This window comes from Petromyzon marinus, chromosome 20 (assembly GCF_048934315.1).
Source record: "Petromyzon marinus isolate PM22_M1 ecotype Great Lakes invasive population chromosome 20, UKy_Petmar_22M1.pri1.0, whole genome shotgun sequence".
Classification (NCBI taxonomy): Eukaryota; Metazoa; Chordata; class Hyperoartia; order Petromyzontiformes; family Petromyzontidae; genus Petromyzon; species Petromyzon marinus.
In genome coordinates this window covers 14,256,769-14,270,783 of record NC_133686.1, presented here as the reverse complement: position 1 = coordinate 14,270,783, position 14,015 = coordinate 14,256,769, and the positions used below count along the sequence as shown (strand labels likewise).

Genomic DNA, 14,015 nt, shown 5'->3' with positions numbered 1-14,015 from the left:
CAAAATATTCCTCCTCCAGGTAGTGTGTATTGGCGCCATGAATAAACTTTAGTTCAGAATATCGGTGCAGTGTGATTTCTGTGTGTGTGGGTAGAGCCTCTGCGTGGTGTCTGCGATTTGTATGGTGTACGCGAGAGCGAGCGTGGGGGTAATTTGAGCATGCATGAGATAACCCCGGTCAGCTGGTGAGCCACCTGAGTAGCGATGTCCCTCAGAGAGGGCGCTGGCGCGGGGAGGGCTGATCAGTCGATCGGCAGGGGCCCGGCGTGAGGCGGTAGACGAGGAGGAGGGGGGAGTGGAGGGGGTGGACGTCGCGCCCCACCTACTCATGGGGAGCAGGGAGGTGGATGTCGGCCTCCACAATATGGTGTCAGAAGTGGGATAACCCCCCATGCCTCCAAGCGAGAAAGGCGCCCCACCCCAACCTGAGGTAATATACGTATTCACTGGGCAAGGGATTCCGTCATGGTAATCGTTTGCCCGGAACCTCACGTACGCTAAAGATATTAATGGCTGGACGGATGCGCAAGCGTTACAACAGCTGAAAATTCATTTGGATGGGTGGGCAGCCGACTTTGTAGAAGCGCTACCCTCAAGCCCGCAAGCGCAGTGGGGGAAACTAATACGCCGACTCGACCAACGCTTCAGCGCACGTAATGTAGGCGGTATTAGATGCTCGCCACCGCCAGCCCGGCGAGGATCTCCTCCGCAACTACGCCGAGGACATGCGCTCGCTAACGCAGAGTGCACACCCAGGGTACGTGGCCAAAATCATTGAGGACCTCGCCGCTGAGAAGGTCCAGCGATATTTGACTGGCACCTCGTGATGGCAGCCAGATGTCAGCTGCGTGCACGTGCATGCGAGAGACTCGCAAATGAGTGCGCGCAGTTCCGAGGACTGGGACGGGAGCGCGCCATCGCAAGGAGGAGCTCGCCTGAACGGTGAGGGGGGCGAGGGAGCCTCTGGGACCCATGGAGGCAGCCCCAGGATGGGTGACAGGGCTACAGACTGGCATCGGGGATATAGCCGGCCATGTGACCCATTCACGCGGGGAGGTGACCCACGTATGCGAGCAGGTGACCCAAGCACGCGAGGAAGTGACCCAAGTACGCCGGGAGGCGAACCGAAATATAGACAAGCTGCGGTCAAGTGGCGACAGTCCGGGCCGAGGTAGGGGGGCTAAATGGACAGGTGTCCCAAGTAGAGTCGGTTTGGGCAGATGCGTAGGGGGAGGGGGAGTGGGCAGGGGGCCTCCTACGGAGCCGCCACCCTCCCCCGGGTGTGTAATCTATGCGACCGTTGGGGCATCTCGTGAGAGACTGTCCCCAGATCGCCCGCGCTAGACACGCGCCAGGGTTAAACGCCATCACCCCCTAGAGAGTGGGCCAACTAGGGGTGCAGTCGACACGGTCCCAAACAAATAGAAAATAATAATAATGGTGAGCGAGCGACCCCCACGCAGATGCTGACAACAACACCCAAAGACGCGGCGACTGCGGGCGACTGGCTGCTGGAGCTGGTGACGGGAATCACAGGGGCAACGTCGCTGGTGGAAGGGCAGGTAAATGGACGGCGTATTGTTGGACATGGGGTAGGTAGCCTCGCTTGTGAGCGCAGCACACTGCAACGTGGTCGGGGTTGACGCAGGCCGCCTACAGGCCCCGGACCGCGCGCTGCACACTGCGAGTGGAGCTGGGGTGGGACTGCTGGGGAGCGTCACCCTAGAGGTCTGTCTCGGACACCAGGTGTGTGACCAAGAATCCTATGTGTGGAGGGTGTTGTGCCACAAGTGTATTGCAGGCACCGACCTCCTGGAAAAGTTGGGGCTAAATGTACATCCCCGCCAGCGATGCGCCACCGTGGAAGGCAGCGGATTCCGTTCCTGGGACAAGAGCCGGATCGCCCCCGCTTCACACCCGTGGCCGCTATCCTGGTGTCGGCCGTCAGCATCGGGCCTCTCGCGGAGATGCTGGTACCAATGGCAACACCCTCCGCACACCGACCATTGGGTGAGGTAATGCTGACTCCGCACCCGGAGTTGGCGGCACGGTACGGGGTTGTGGGGTCAGCCACGCTAGTAAATGCGGACGAAGGCTGACTGCTTATGCAGGTATTTAACTCCCACAGTACCCCAGCAACACTGCGGTGACGCACCACGGTAGCCAAATTGACACAGGTGCCGCCTGACCCATTAAACTCCCCGCATACCGAGTGGGTGCACCCGAATGGGCCCAGATTAAAGAGGCGGTCACGGATATGCTCCGCGATAACATAATCCAGCCCTCAGCGAGACCCTGGTTTGCCCTGGTTGTATTGGTGATGAAAAAGGATGGGTCGACCCGGTTTTGTGTTGATTATTGAAAGCTGAACACAGTTACCGTCAGTGACGCCTTCCCCATCCCCCGCATCGACGACACTTTTGACAGCCTCGTGGGGGCGCGGTATTTTTCCACCCTCGATCTAGCGTCCGGGTACTGGCAGGTAGAAATGGCGGAAATACGTGCCTGCAGAAACGCGTGCGTGCACGCCTCCGTGTTTGTTTTTGTGGTGGTGTAATTTGAGCAAGCATGAGATAACCGCGGGCGGTGGTGAGCCAGCCAAGTAGCGATGTCCCTCAAAAAGGGCGCTGGCGCGGGGGGGGGCCGATCACTTGATCGGCGGGGGCCCGGCGAGAGGCGGCCGACGAGGAGGAGGGGGGAGTGGAGGGGGTGGACATCGCGCCCCGCCCGCTCACAGGATGCGGGGAGGTGGACGTCGGCCTCCACAAGGACTCTTCCAGTCTCCACCTCCTGGTCTCAGGAGAGGCCAGCTCTGGGTATGCCGTGTGTGTGCTTGAAGCCACACTGCTGCCTGATCATGTGCGTGTTTGATGCCCATGGTAATCAGGAAAAGAAATTCGATTGTAATTCTCATAATGCCCCATGGTATTAAGGGCAGTCTCCAAGCACTATAAATATCTCTCTGGCCACTCTTATTCATTGCGTTATGCAGAAAGGCCTTTACCCGAAACTTCCCACAGTGTTATTGACAAAAGTGTTGAGTATTTTTTTTTACGCAGCATCACATGTTTTGTTTTATGTAAATGATGCACACAATTAAAGCACATATAGTGAGAAAATACACATACCTTACATTTTGTAGATTTTTCAAAAATGGTGAATGAACCTCCAGCATTTAAAACATGTGAAATGTTTTTCTTAACTGAGTTCAAGTCGAGAACTCCACTGTCTCCATCGAACAGTTCCTGCTCCATAAAGAGATGAACAACATTACCAAAGAAACTGCACTGTTCAGTGATACACCTAAATTGAATGAAAACATACTTTCACGTTATCTCTATTCACATCCTTCAAAATAAACTATATTCTAAATAAATTTTGACTTAAAACTTTCGTGACTGCAGGAATGAATATTCTTTGGTTCTTTCAGTAAAGTCACGCAGATAGAAAAAAATACAAATAAAGTGAATAAAAATACCACGACGTTTAGATCGCAACACAAGCGGTCGTCATCAGGAAAAGGGGTTAGCCTCTAAAGGCAAACTGTTTGTAAAGGTTTGGAGATGGACATAGCCCAAGTGTATCAGCAGCACCAGCAATGCCAATGCAGCAACAATGCTAATGCAGCAGCAATGCCAATGCAGCAAAGGGCTGCCAGGAAATCAATGCACCCCGCTCCACACACCACACTGCTGACAGTGGAGGTTTATTGACAAGAAAACACAAGTCAAGTCATGCCCTAAAGTGGTTCGATGACATCTTTCCAATGATTGTTGTCTATAACGATCCTCTCGGTTGAAATTGTGTCTATGTCTGTATATATGGATGGCTTCATGAACGAATCTTTGTTGATAGCCAGTGGGCTTGCAGAGTACCATCATCTTAGAGAAATCAATTTCGTGTGAGCCAGCCGCAGCTGATGACTTCCTGCGACCACCTTCAGTTCCCAGATCCGGTTGGCTATGCCGCACGCAGCGGTTCAACTTGAGGTAGGATTGCCTCTGAGCTTCCCTTAGAATTGTCATTCAATGGAAGGGCAGATGAGAATATCCCGACACTTTATTTGATTCTAGATTTGAAGCTTTCGTCACTGAAAGGATTCATACTCTTTGGTTTAATAAAATAAATGAAAACTAAATTAAGTCACGACGTTTCGCTATGTTTGTCCCCACCTGATGACGGACGCTTGTGTTGCGCCCGAAACGTCGTGATTTAATTTAGTTTTCATTTATTTTATTGATTTTTTTACCTACGTGACTTTACCGAAAAAAACAAAGAGTACTTTATTTAATGTTTCATCCTATAACCTATAAGCCCTAACCATTAGCAAGTGACACAATTGCAGTGGGCTATCACGCTGTGATTAATGCACACATTTTTTGTCGCAGCCAAATCAATGAATGGCCTATGCAAAGGTGAATAAGTATACAGTTGTATGGCCTCAGTTCGACAACACCACGGACTCCAAGAAAAAAATCACTTCACAGTTACTATAAAGTATTACCTTAAATTACAAATGAGAAAGTTGTACAAACAATTACCGTAGGTTTCCAATAAAGCAGATTCATATACTGCCAAAATCCCTCTTCTTGCACATGTTCCATCTCCAAATGCGATTGTTTGCCTTCAAGTTGCCCTTTTGTAATTAGAGCTATATCCTTATCACGATGATCCAGAAGATTCATCACCTGTGTGAATAAAATGACACGTCAATAAAGGTAATGAAAATATAAATCAGTCATTATTCTCATCCCAACTGACATCTTAGGATACTTAGCATTCACAGTGAATTATACTAGAACTGACACCAAAGGAGAGCATGAAATATTCTCTTTCATAATTGATGTTGGATTATGCCATGCAATGCTCAAACCAGATCAGTATCCACCACGCGACATAGCCACATTGTGACGTGGTGTATAAGTATTTGACAATGCACCAATTATGATTGTTTCAGCTCACCGGTAAGCTGAAAACCAAACCCCACAACCAAACTTAGCAATTAAATAAGTTTCGTTTGAAACATAACTATAAGTCATTGTTTTAAAAAATCTACGTGTTAAAGAAATATTATGGCATATTTGTTGCTATGATTGATTATATGTCCAAAAACTCGACGACATGCTGTATTTAATAAACAATATATCCTACATTTTCGACGAAGTGATTAATATGTCCTTAATTATCGACATTAAATCATTTTCTAGAATAACAATTAGGTATGATAATCGACATTTAAATGCGAATATTGTTTGATAATTTAATATTATCTATAATCAAACATGTTTAATTGTTCATAATAGTTTTATAGGTTATATCGCATAAATATAAATGTGTCGTTAAACCCACGACCACTCAATAAACCAATACCTACTATACCCACCCAGGAATGGCTGTCCCTAACGCTTGTGGCGTCACTCCACATCGACCAGTCCCCCTCATTAATATTCATGAGCAGGTGACGTCCTCCAAATGGACACCCCCCCACCCCTCATTCATAATCATGAGCGGGTAACGTCACTCAATATGGAGTACTCCTCCCCCCCTCACCAATAATCATGAGCAAGTGATGTCACTCCACATCGAACAGCCCCCTCATTAATAATCATGAGCAGGTGACATCCTCCAAATGGACACCACCCCCCCCCCCCCCATTATTATTACCTACTATAATGAGCCAAGAATGTCTATGTGCAACGCTCGTGACGTCACTCCACGTCGACCAGCCCCCCTCATTAATAATCATGAACCAATAATAGGTTTTTACCCTTTTATCTGGCACAAAAACTGACACCTTTATACAAGGGATCATGTTTGCAATAACCACAACACAAGCAGTCAAAAATGCAAACAAAAAGAAACAACTCTGATAATGATATGCACTGTCCTTGAATTTGATTGGTCCACACCCGAGACGGCTTTTCTTAGAGCCTAGTCTCCACTGGTGAGGGACCAGATGACACCATAAGGCTGCTGTTGTATATGCCAGGTCTTGAAAATTTAATAACAATAATTAATATTTTAATGAAATTTTCAAAAATGCGTAATTGTACGAAATTAGGTTAATTTATGTTAATCAGAGAGATAATCGTATTAATTTATTTGAATGTATACGATTATGCCAATGAGGGCAGTTATGATGATTAGGCTCAACCTCGTTGTCGAGGGTAGTATTATCAATCGGGATAAGACAATTGATCGTATAAAGTTATGCAGGTGTGATGTAAGTATGCTAGATTAAGCTCGGCTTCGTTGTCTAGGGTTGTATTATCAACCGGTATAATACAATTATTCTCGCTTTAACATTTACTGATTATGCCTTAGTGTGTTTATATCAGGTCTCCAAATTCAAATCTCACCGCAGGATACAGTTCTTATTATTAAGATTATCATGCATGAACTTAGGAAAGAAACACTCAAACACTTCTGTGTTAAGCAATTTTAATTTCTAAACAAAACCTTAACACTCTAATATGCGAACTCTTATGCTTGGAATTGTCAACACAGTACTCCTGGAGATGTTCCCCTCATTGATCCATACATTAAACCCTCAATGGTCACGTTTGTTAACTGGGTAACAGTACAATCGATTACTTCCTCAGAGTACGCGAGCATACACGGCGAGAGGAAAAGTCATTAAAAATTCATGCAACGATATTCATAGGAAGGGCAATAAAGAAACATGTCCCGAAGGCAAGAGTAGTTATCAATCAAATGACCGTATCCACGTAACTCAATGGGCAGCATGTTCTTCATGATCAGTTGATATTTAATGCACCACCTTGGAATGGCAGCCCTTCTTGAAACACAAAGATAACTTTTTGGAACAATCTTATTTGTCCCGATACGCGTGTTGTGTGTCTTCTTTGCCACTTGTTAAATTATTTGCGTAAAGCAGACGCCGGGCGAGGCGTCGTGAGGCTGTGAGTGTGGGGGAGGGTCATACAAACGGCTTCGTTCTCTCTCTTGCTCGGGGGCGGCCACAGTTTCGGTCCACAGCTGGGTGGAAGAGTCGGCACGACGCTCGCCGTCGGTTCGCGATGATCCGTCGTCAGATAGCGCCCGCAGCTCGTCCGCTGGCTGCAGTTCCCCACTCTTGTCTTTGTTCCCAGCTGGTACTGGTCGGTGTGCGTGTGGGTCGAACCCACGGCGCGCTCGCTGGCTCTGATACTCTTGCTCACGGGCGGCTGGTCAGGCTCTTTCCCCTGCTGGATGAACAATGCTTGTCCGCTGGCAGCTGGCACCCTTGCTTGGTGGCGCTGGTGGCGCGACTGCGCGCCCTCTCCGGCTCCGGCTCTCTGGCGATGAACGATGCTTTCATTTGTTGATGGCAGGCTTGGTTGACGTTTGGCACTTTCCGCCCTCTCTTGCGGATGATGCTGGAATTCTCGTCAGCTTAGCTCGAACTGCAGTGGCTCTTGTGAGTCGATGCCCATAGCGGAATGATTTCGAGCGATACTTCTTCTGATGGTGCTGAATTCGCACGGCGAAGCATGTCGCTACTCAGCACCTAACATCACCTCGCCCCTCTTCTCCGCGATGCACCACACGCATTGTTGATCTCGAGGCCATGCCCCCGGAGCTGGCTTGCTGTCCTCTCCCGAGTTGCTGTCTCGCTGTCCCTTGCCGAGCTTAAAAAGTGAAATTCTCTCTTCTCTCTCCGCGTCTCTTGCGAGAGAGAAAAAAAAACAGATGCCCTCTGTCACCGTCCTCCTCCCGTGGCAGCAGCGGCCTGCCCCCCCCCCTTTTTGACCTTTGACTAACTGTTTTACCATTACATTTTGTTTGTTTGCCTTCCCAACCCCTCTCTTCGTGGTTTCTCCTATTAGGGAGGGGAGGCACTCTCCCTTCATACGTATTTTATGGCTACCATGTGTTTGTGTCAAATTGTTGGAAGACAAAGGCGGCCGGGATGGCTCTAATTTCATGGAATACATATTATCTGGTCTTGTGTGGTTGACCTATTTTCTTGTACCTCTAATGAATTACCCCAGGTCTAATCTCTTGTGATTATTATTTGGTTTATGTTTAACCAAGATTTGTAATGTACCATTAGATGTTACCTCCAGTATTTCAAGGGTTTTATTAACTTTCGCTCCCTGTCTGCATCCAAGGATCTGTGCTTTTTATTCTCGAGGTCAGAGATATCCCAAGGCTGGAGATATAAACAAGCCCTCACTTTCTTGACTGCCAGAATTCACATTCCTTGGTTCTCTTGGTGAAGTTACATAGATAGAAATATACAATAAGAACCAATATATGAGTTGAATAAGGGTGAAATTATATAAGTAATATTAAAGCCACTAATATAGACTGCAGTCTATCATGTCGACTTATTCTTATAGCCAAGCTTCAACTTTTTCCGTAAAAAAAACATCAGTTATAACGTCCGTTTGCCCTGTGCTCTGTGTCTGTGCCTGTGATTCTGGATATGTTTGTGAACTGTCCTTTGGCAATCGGGAGATTTTGCAGATAGCCGTTAACCTCCCTTTGCCCCGGAGTTTATTATTTAATGGCCTTTTACGACCTCCAGCTGCTTGGTGATTGTGGGAGGTAGCGGGTTTGAGGGTGTTTATTTATTTATTTTATCGATTATTATTAAACAAATGGCAGAATTATTGTTAATATTATTTTTTGTAAAAAGGCCTATATATATAACACTGCTCATAGTTAATCACCATCGACGTATGGTGACCTGTATAGGCATTAAGTTAAACAGCGCATTAATTGATAATATGCTTCCAAGCAGCACTAAGCCTGTAGCTATCAAAACAGTTAAATATATTTTTATCTATACTCCTAGGTTCTTTCGGTAAAGTCACGTAGATAGGAAAATAAATAAATAAATGCTCACGCCATTTCGATCGCAACAACAAGCGATCGTCCTCAGGTGAAAGAGAGAAACATGCCTCTGTGACGAGGCATTATATAGAGGGGGAGGGGAGGTCGTAAAGGGGCGAGAGGGTGGGGATTCAATTCAAAGAGGGCTTGGGTGAGAGAGAGAAAAGAAATGTGACAAGGAAGCTTAGAAATCAAACTTTAAATATAGAAATGCAATGCAACTCAGGGAGTCGGCTAACACAACAGTTAACACTTTACCTGGTTGATCAAGTCCTGCCAAAGATTGCTAAATTTTGCATCCATCTTCTCTGTTGAAATTGTGTCTGAGTTGTGTGTAAAACCTCCCTGTAGAGGCGGTTCTATCTTGATCAGAAGCTTTCGTGACTGCAGGATTACCTAGGTTATTTTGGTAAAGTCACGTAGATAGGAAACTAAATAAATAATAGATCACGATGCTTCGATCGCAACACAAGCGGTCATCCTCAGGTGAAAGAGAGAAACATGCCTCTGTGACATGGCATTATATAGAGGGGGAGGGGGGGAGGGGAGGCCGTAAAGGGGCGAGAGGGTGGGGATAACATTCAAAGAGGGCTTGGGTGAGAGAGAGAAGAGAAATGTGACAAGGAAGCTTAGATCTCAAACTTCACAAATTTTTGAAATCTTGATTTGAAGCTTTCGTGACTGCAGGAATCCATACTCTTTGGTTCTTTCGGTAAAGTCACGTAGGTAGAAAAAGAAAAAATAATATATCACGTTTCGATCGCAACACAAGCGGTCGTCCTCAGGCGGAAAAAATAACCCAGTAGTGGAACTGCTGAACCAGGAAGAACACATCGAGAGAGCTGTTACAACAAGAGGTGAGAAATGTGGCGAAGGGCAAGCAAACATTAACTTGCTAATCGCCCTAATCTCTCTGCCTAATCTCTCCCATCAACATAGTGCTAATCTCCCATTAACACTGCTGTTGTCGCATATGCGGGGACGATACTCTTATGCGGCGACGGAAGCTAATTTCATGCTAATATCTGTTCCCTAATCTCTCTCTCTCTAATCTCCCCCATTAACACAACTGACGTGCTTGCGTGAAGGGATGGAATTCCTTTCCAGCTCAGACCCTGCCTGCTTGCTCATTACACTCTGGTAGTGTAATCCAAATCTTAACTTTCCAGCCAACATTGTCTCTCTCTCAACACACAACCACTGTCGCTAAAACTTCATCAATCTTCTGGGCTCCAAACACCTGTAAGCATATAATGTTATATTGATTCAGCCACCCTGGCGCCAATGATGGGAAAGCATGTACAGCGTGCATTCTCCAATTCCTTCCCCCTCACCTCCGATTCTTCCCCCGCTCCTCCGATTCTTTCCCCCGCACCTTTGATTCCCTTCCCCCGCACCTCCGATTCCTTCCCCCGCACCTCCGATTCCTTCCCCCGCACCTCCGATTCCTTCCCCCGTACCTCCGATTCCTTCCCCCGCACCTCCGATTCCTTCCCCCGCACCTCCGATTCCTTCCCCCGCACTTCAGATTCCTTCCCCCGCACCTCCGATTCATTTCCCCGCACCTCCGATTCCTTCCCCCGCACCTCCGATTCCTTCCCCCGCACCTCCGATTCCTTCCCCCGCACCTCCGATTCCTTCCCCCGCACCTCCGATTCCTTCCCCCGCACCTCCGATTCCTTCCCCCGCACCTCCGATTCCTTCCCCCGCACTTCAGATTCCTTTCCCGCACCTCCGATTCCTTCCCCCGCACCTCCGATTCCTTCCCCCGCACCTCCGATTCCTTCCCCCGCACCTCCGATTCCTTCCCCCGCACTTCAGATTCCTTCCCCCGCACCTCCGATTCCTTCCCCCGCACTTCAGATTCCTTCCCCCGCACTTCAGATTCCTTTCCCGCACCTCCGATTCCTTCCCCCGCACCTCCGATTCCTTCCCCCGCACCTCCGATTCCTTCCCCCGCACCTCCGATTCCTTCCCCCGCACTTCAGATTCCTTCCCCCGCACCTCCGATTCCTTCCCCCGCACCTCCGATTCCTTCCCCCGCACCTCCGATTCCTTCCCCCGCACCTCCGATTCCTTCCCCCGCACTTCAGATTCCTTCCCCCGCACTTCAGATTCCTTTCCCGCACCTCCGATTCCTTCCCCCGCACCTCCGATTCCTTCCCCCGCACCTCCGATTCCTTCCCCCGCACCTCCGATTCCTTCCCCCGCACCTCCGATTCCTTCCCCCGCACATCCGATTCCTTCCCCCGCACTTCAGATTCCTTCCCCCGCACTTCAGATTCCTTTCCCGCACCTCCGATTCCTTCCCCCGCACCTCCGATTCCTTCCCCCGCACCTCCGATTCCTTCCCCCGCACCTCCGATTCCTTCCCCCGCACTTCAGATTCCTTCCCCCGCACCTCCGATTCCTTCCCCCGCACCTCCGATTCCTTCCCCCGCACCTCCGATTCCTTCCCCCGCACTTCAGATTCCTTCCCCCGCACTTCAGATTCCTTCCCCCGCACCTCCGATTCCTTCCCCCGCACCTCCGATTCCTTCCCCCGCACTTCAGATTCCTTTCCCGCACCTCCGATTCCTTCCCCCGCACCTCCGATTCCTTCCCCCGCACCTCCGATTCCTTCCCCCGCACTTCAGATTCCTTTCCCGCACCTCCGATTAGCACGCCTATAATTTGGACTCCTATCGTGTGTTTAGACTGTTTCTTGTAATGTTCTGAGCGCCCCTACTCATTGGATTCCTGCTGCAGTATCAATACTGATTCTGATCCAAAAGAAGTTCAACATACAGTGCATGCAATAACAACGGACTGCATTCTTATTGGCAATCGACACTGATTATAAACCAAGACATTAATGACTGCACAATAAGCGGCATTGATGAATTATCCACTGTAAGTATTCCCGGTGTTATTGCATCACAGTGCGATCCTGCGATAAGGCAACAACCGTACACAAGTACAGGACTATGGAAAATAAGAATAGGTGTAATCCTTCATGGCAATAAAATAGGTGTTAATATGTTCAAACAACATTAACTACAACGTACCACAAGTACCACATGTGCGTGTGGTTGATGCAGACTTGATGCCTTGAGAAAGGTAGCTATTTGGTGTTTGAACATCTTAACACCTATTTTATTGCCAGAAAGGGTAAAACCTACTCTTATTTTTCACACTTTGATAGGGTACTGGCAAAGAAATGTCCCATAAGTACAGGACTGCCCTCTGGTGCCCAATACATACAAATGCATTCACAGGAATAATTTCCAAAAATTGTACGCAAATACTGTCTGCTCACTATGGATAGAGCTCCTGATGGGGAGACGTTCCTCATCAACATTACGTCCATCCTCGGATTTACAAACCTCAACTCACTCTGTTCCGCATCCATCACACTCCTAAACTTACGATCCCACAATTCAATACCAACACGGATAACCATCATCACGGTGGCTGGGAGACGTTAACTACCTCGCCTGTTGTACAGGGGTCGTGGGTTCGATCCCGACTTTGACGATGCCTCCTGCTGTAGATTTGGAGTCTGCGTCTCTCTCTACCCGTGGTCGCGTGAAATTTTCTCCGGGTCCTCCGATTTTTAATGTAACCATTGAGAATCAACGTGGGCTTAAAGTATTTGGCTGCTATAAATATCCACGCAATAAGTAACTTGGTTGAGCTGTCATTCTTTAATAGCCAGGTCGCTTCTGAAAAAGAGCTACACAGGTCAGTGGGCACTACCTGGTAAATGAAGTTCCTTTTTGTATCGTTGTATTTCATTCGTAAGTGTGAAATAACAATGGCGAGGTTCACAAGTAATGATCGTTCACTCTAATGCCTCTTCTGCGGACATCGAGGCGTGCGACCTACGTACCTGCAACCGCCGCTCAAGTTCCGCACCAAGGTCGCGACCTTCACCGCTGCCCATTCTTCTTCGGAAGGTATCAGGACTAGAAATTAGTAAGCGAGGTATGAATCGCAGCGAGTGAGGTTATGAGCCGCTCACTAAGTTCGTTAACGAAATAGAGTTCATTTTAAAGGCTTCAACAAAGCGGAACTTCGCCGCGGGTCGAGGCCGCGGCGAGCAGGCAGTCGCCATGGCGACGGCAACACACAAAGACAAAGATGCCCCCCACCCCGTGTAGCCTCAACAGACTGCTGGGGCAAGTGCTGCTAGGGGGCGGGTGGCCAGCACCACGCCCGGCTGCCTTTGTCTCCCCACTGGCGATGTTTACACGCCGCACCAGGTACTCATTTGAGGCTGGGTCGACCTAGGGGAGGCCCAGGACCGGTTCGGATAATCGTCACCGATGTTGGTTCGTGAGCGGGAAACGAACTCGGGTCGTCGAGTTCGTAGCTAGACACCACACATAGTTACACACCACACATAGCTACACCACACACATAGCTACACAACAAACATAGCTACACACCACACATAGCTACACTACACACATAGCTACACAACACACATAGCTACACACCACACATAGCTACACTACACACATAGCTACACCACACACATAGCTACACACCACACATAGCTACACTGCACACATAGCTACACAACACACATAGCTACACACCACACATAGATACACACCACACATAGCTACACACCACACATAGCTACACACCACACATAGCTACACACCACACATAGCTACACACCACACATAGCTACACCACACACATAGCTACACACCACACATAGCTACACATCACACATAGCTACACCACACACATAGCTACACCACACATAGCTACACCACACACATAGCTACACCACACACATAGCTACACACCACACATAGCTACACACCGCACAAATAGCTACACACCACACATAGCTACACACCACACATAGCTACACCACACACATAGCTACACACCACACATAGCTACACTACACACATAGCTACACAACACACATAGCTACACACCACACATAGCTACACACCACACATAGATACACACCACACATAGCTACACCACACACATAGCTACACACCACACATAGCTACACACCACACATAGCTACACACCACACATAGCTACACCACACACATAGCTACACACCACACATAGCTACACACCACACATAGCTACACCACACACATAGCTACACACCACACATAGCTACACACCACACATAGCTACACTACACACATAGCTAC

General features: G+C 48.4%; 1 protein-coding gene across 7 annotated transcripts in view; it reads right to left on the bottom strand.

Annotated features, from left to right (window-relative positions):
* The window catches only part of WDR97 (WD repeat domain 97), a 38,167-nt gene extending 25,202 nt beyond the window's left edge, over positions 1-12,965 (bottom strand). For 4 of the 7 annotated variants that reach the window (XM_032957445.2, XM_076068339.1, XM_076068340.1 and 1 more), the window contains exons 1-3: positions 12,713-12,964; positions 4,542-4,688; positions 3,129-3,245 (exon numbers count right to left, since the gene is read on the bottom strand). In XM_032957445.2, coding sequence (XP_032813336.2) covers positions 3,129-3,245; positions 4,542-4,688; positions 12,713-12,766 — 318 coding nt within the window. In that variant the 5' untranslated portion in view covers positions 12,767-12,964. Of the gene's footprint in view, positions 1-2,379; positions 2,511-3,128; positions 3,246-4,541; positions 4,689-12,712 lie in introns of those variants that run through there. The other 3 variants (XM_076068341.1, XM_076068342.1, XM_032957450.2) reach the window with 3 other exon arrangements.
* Between the last annotated feature and the right edge of the window lie 1,050 nt (positions 12,966-14,015).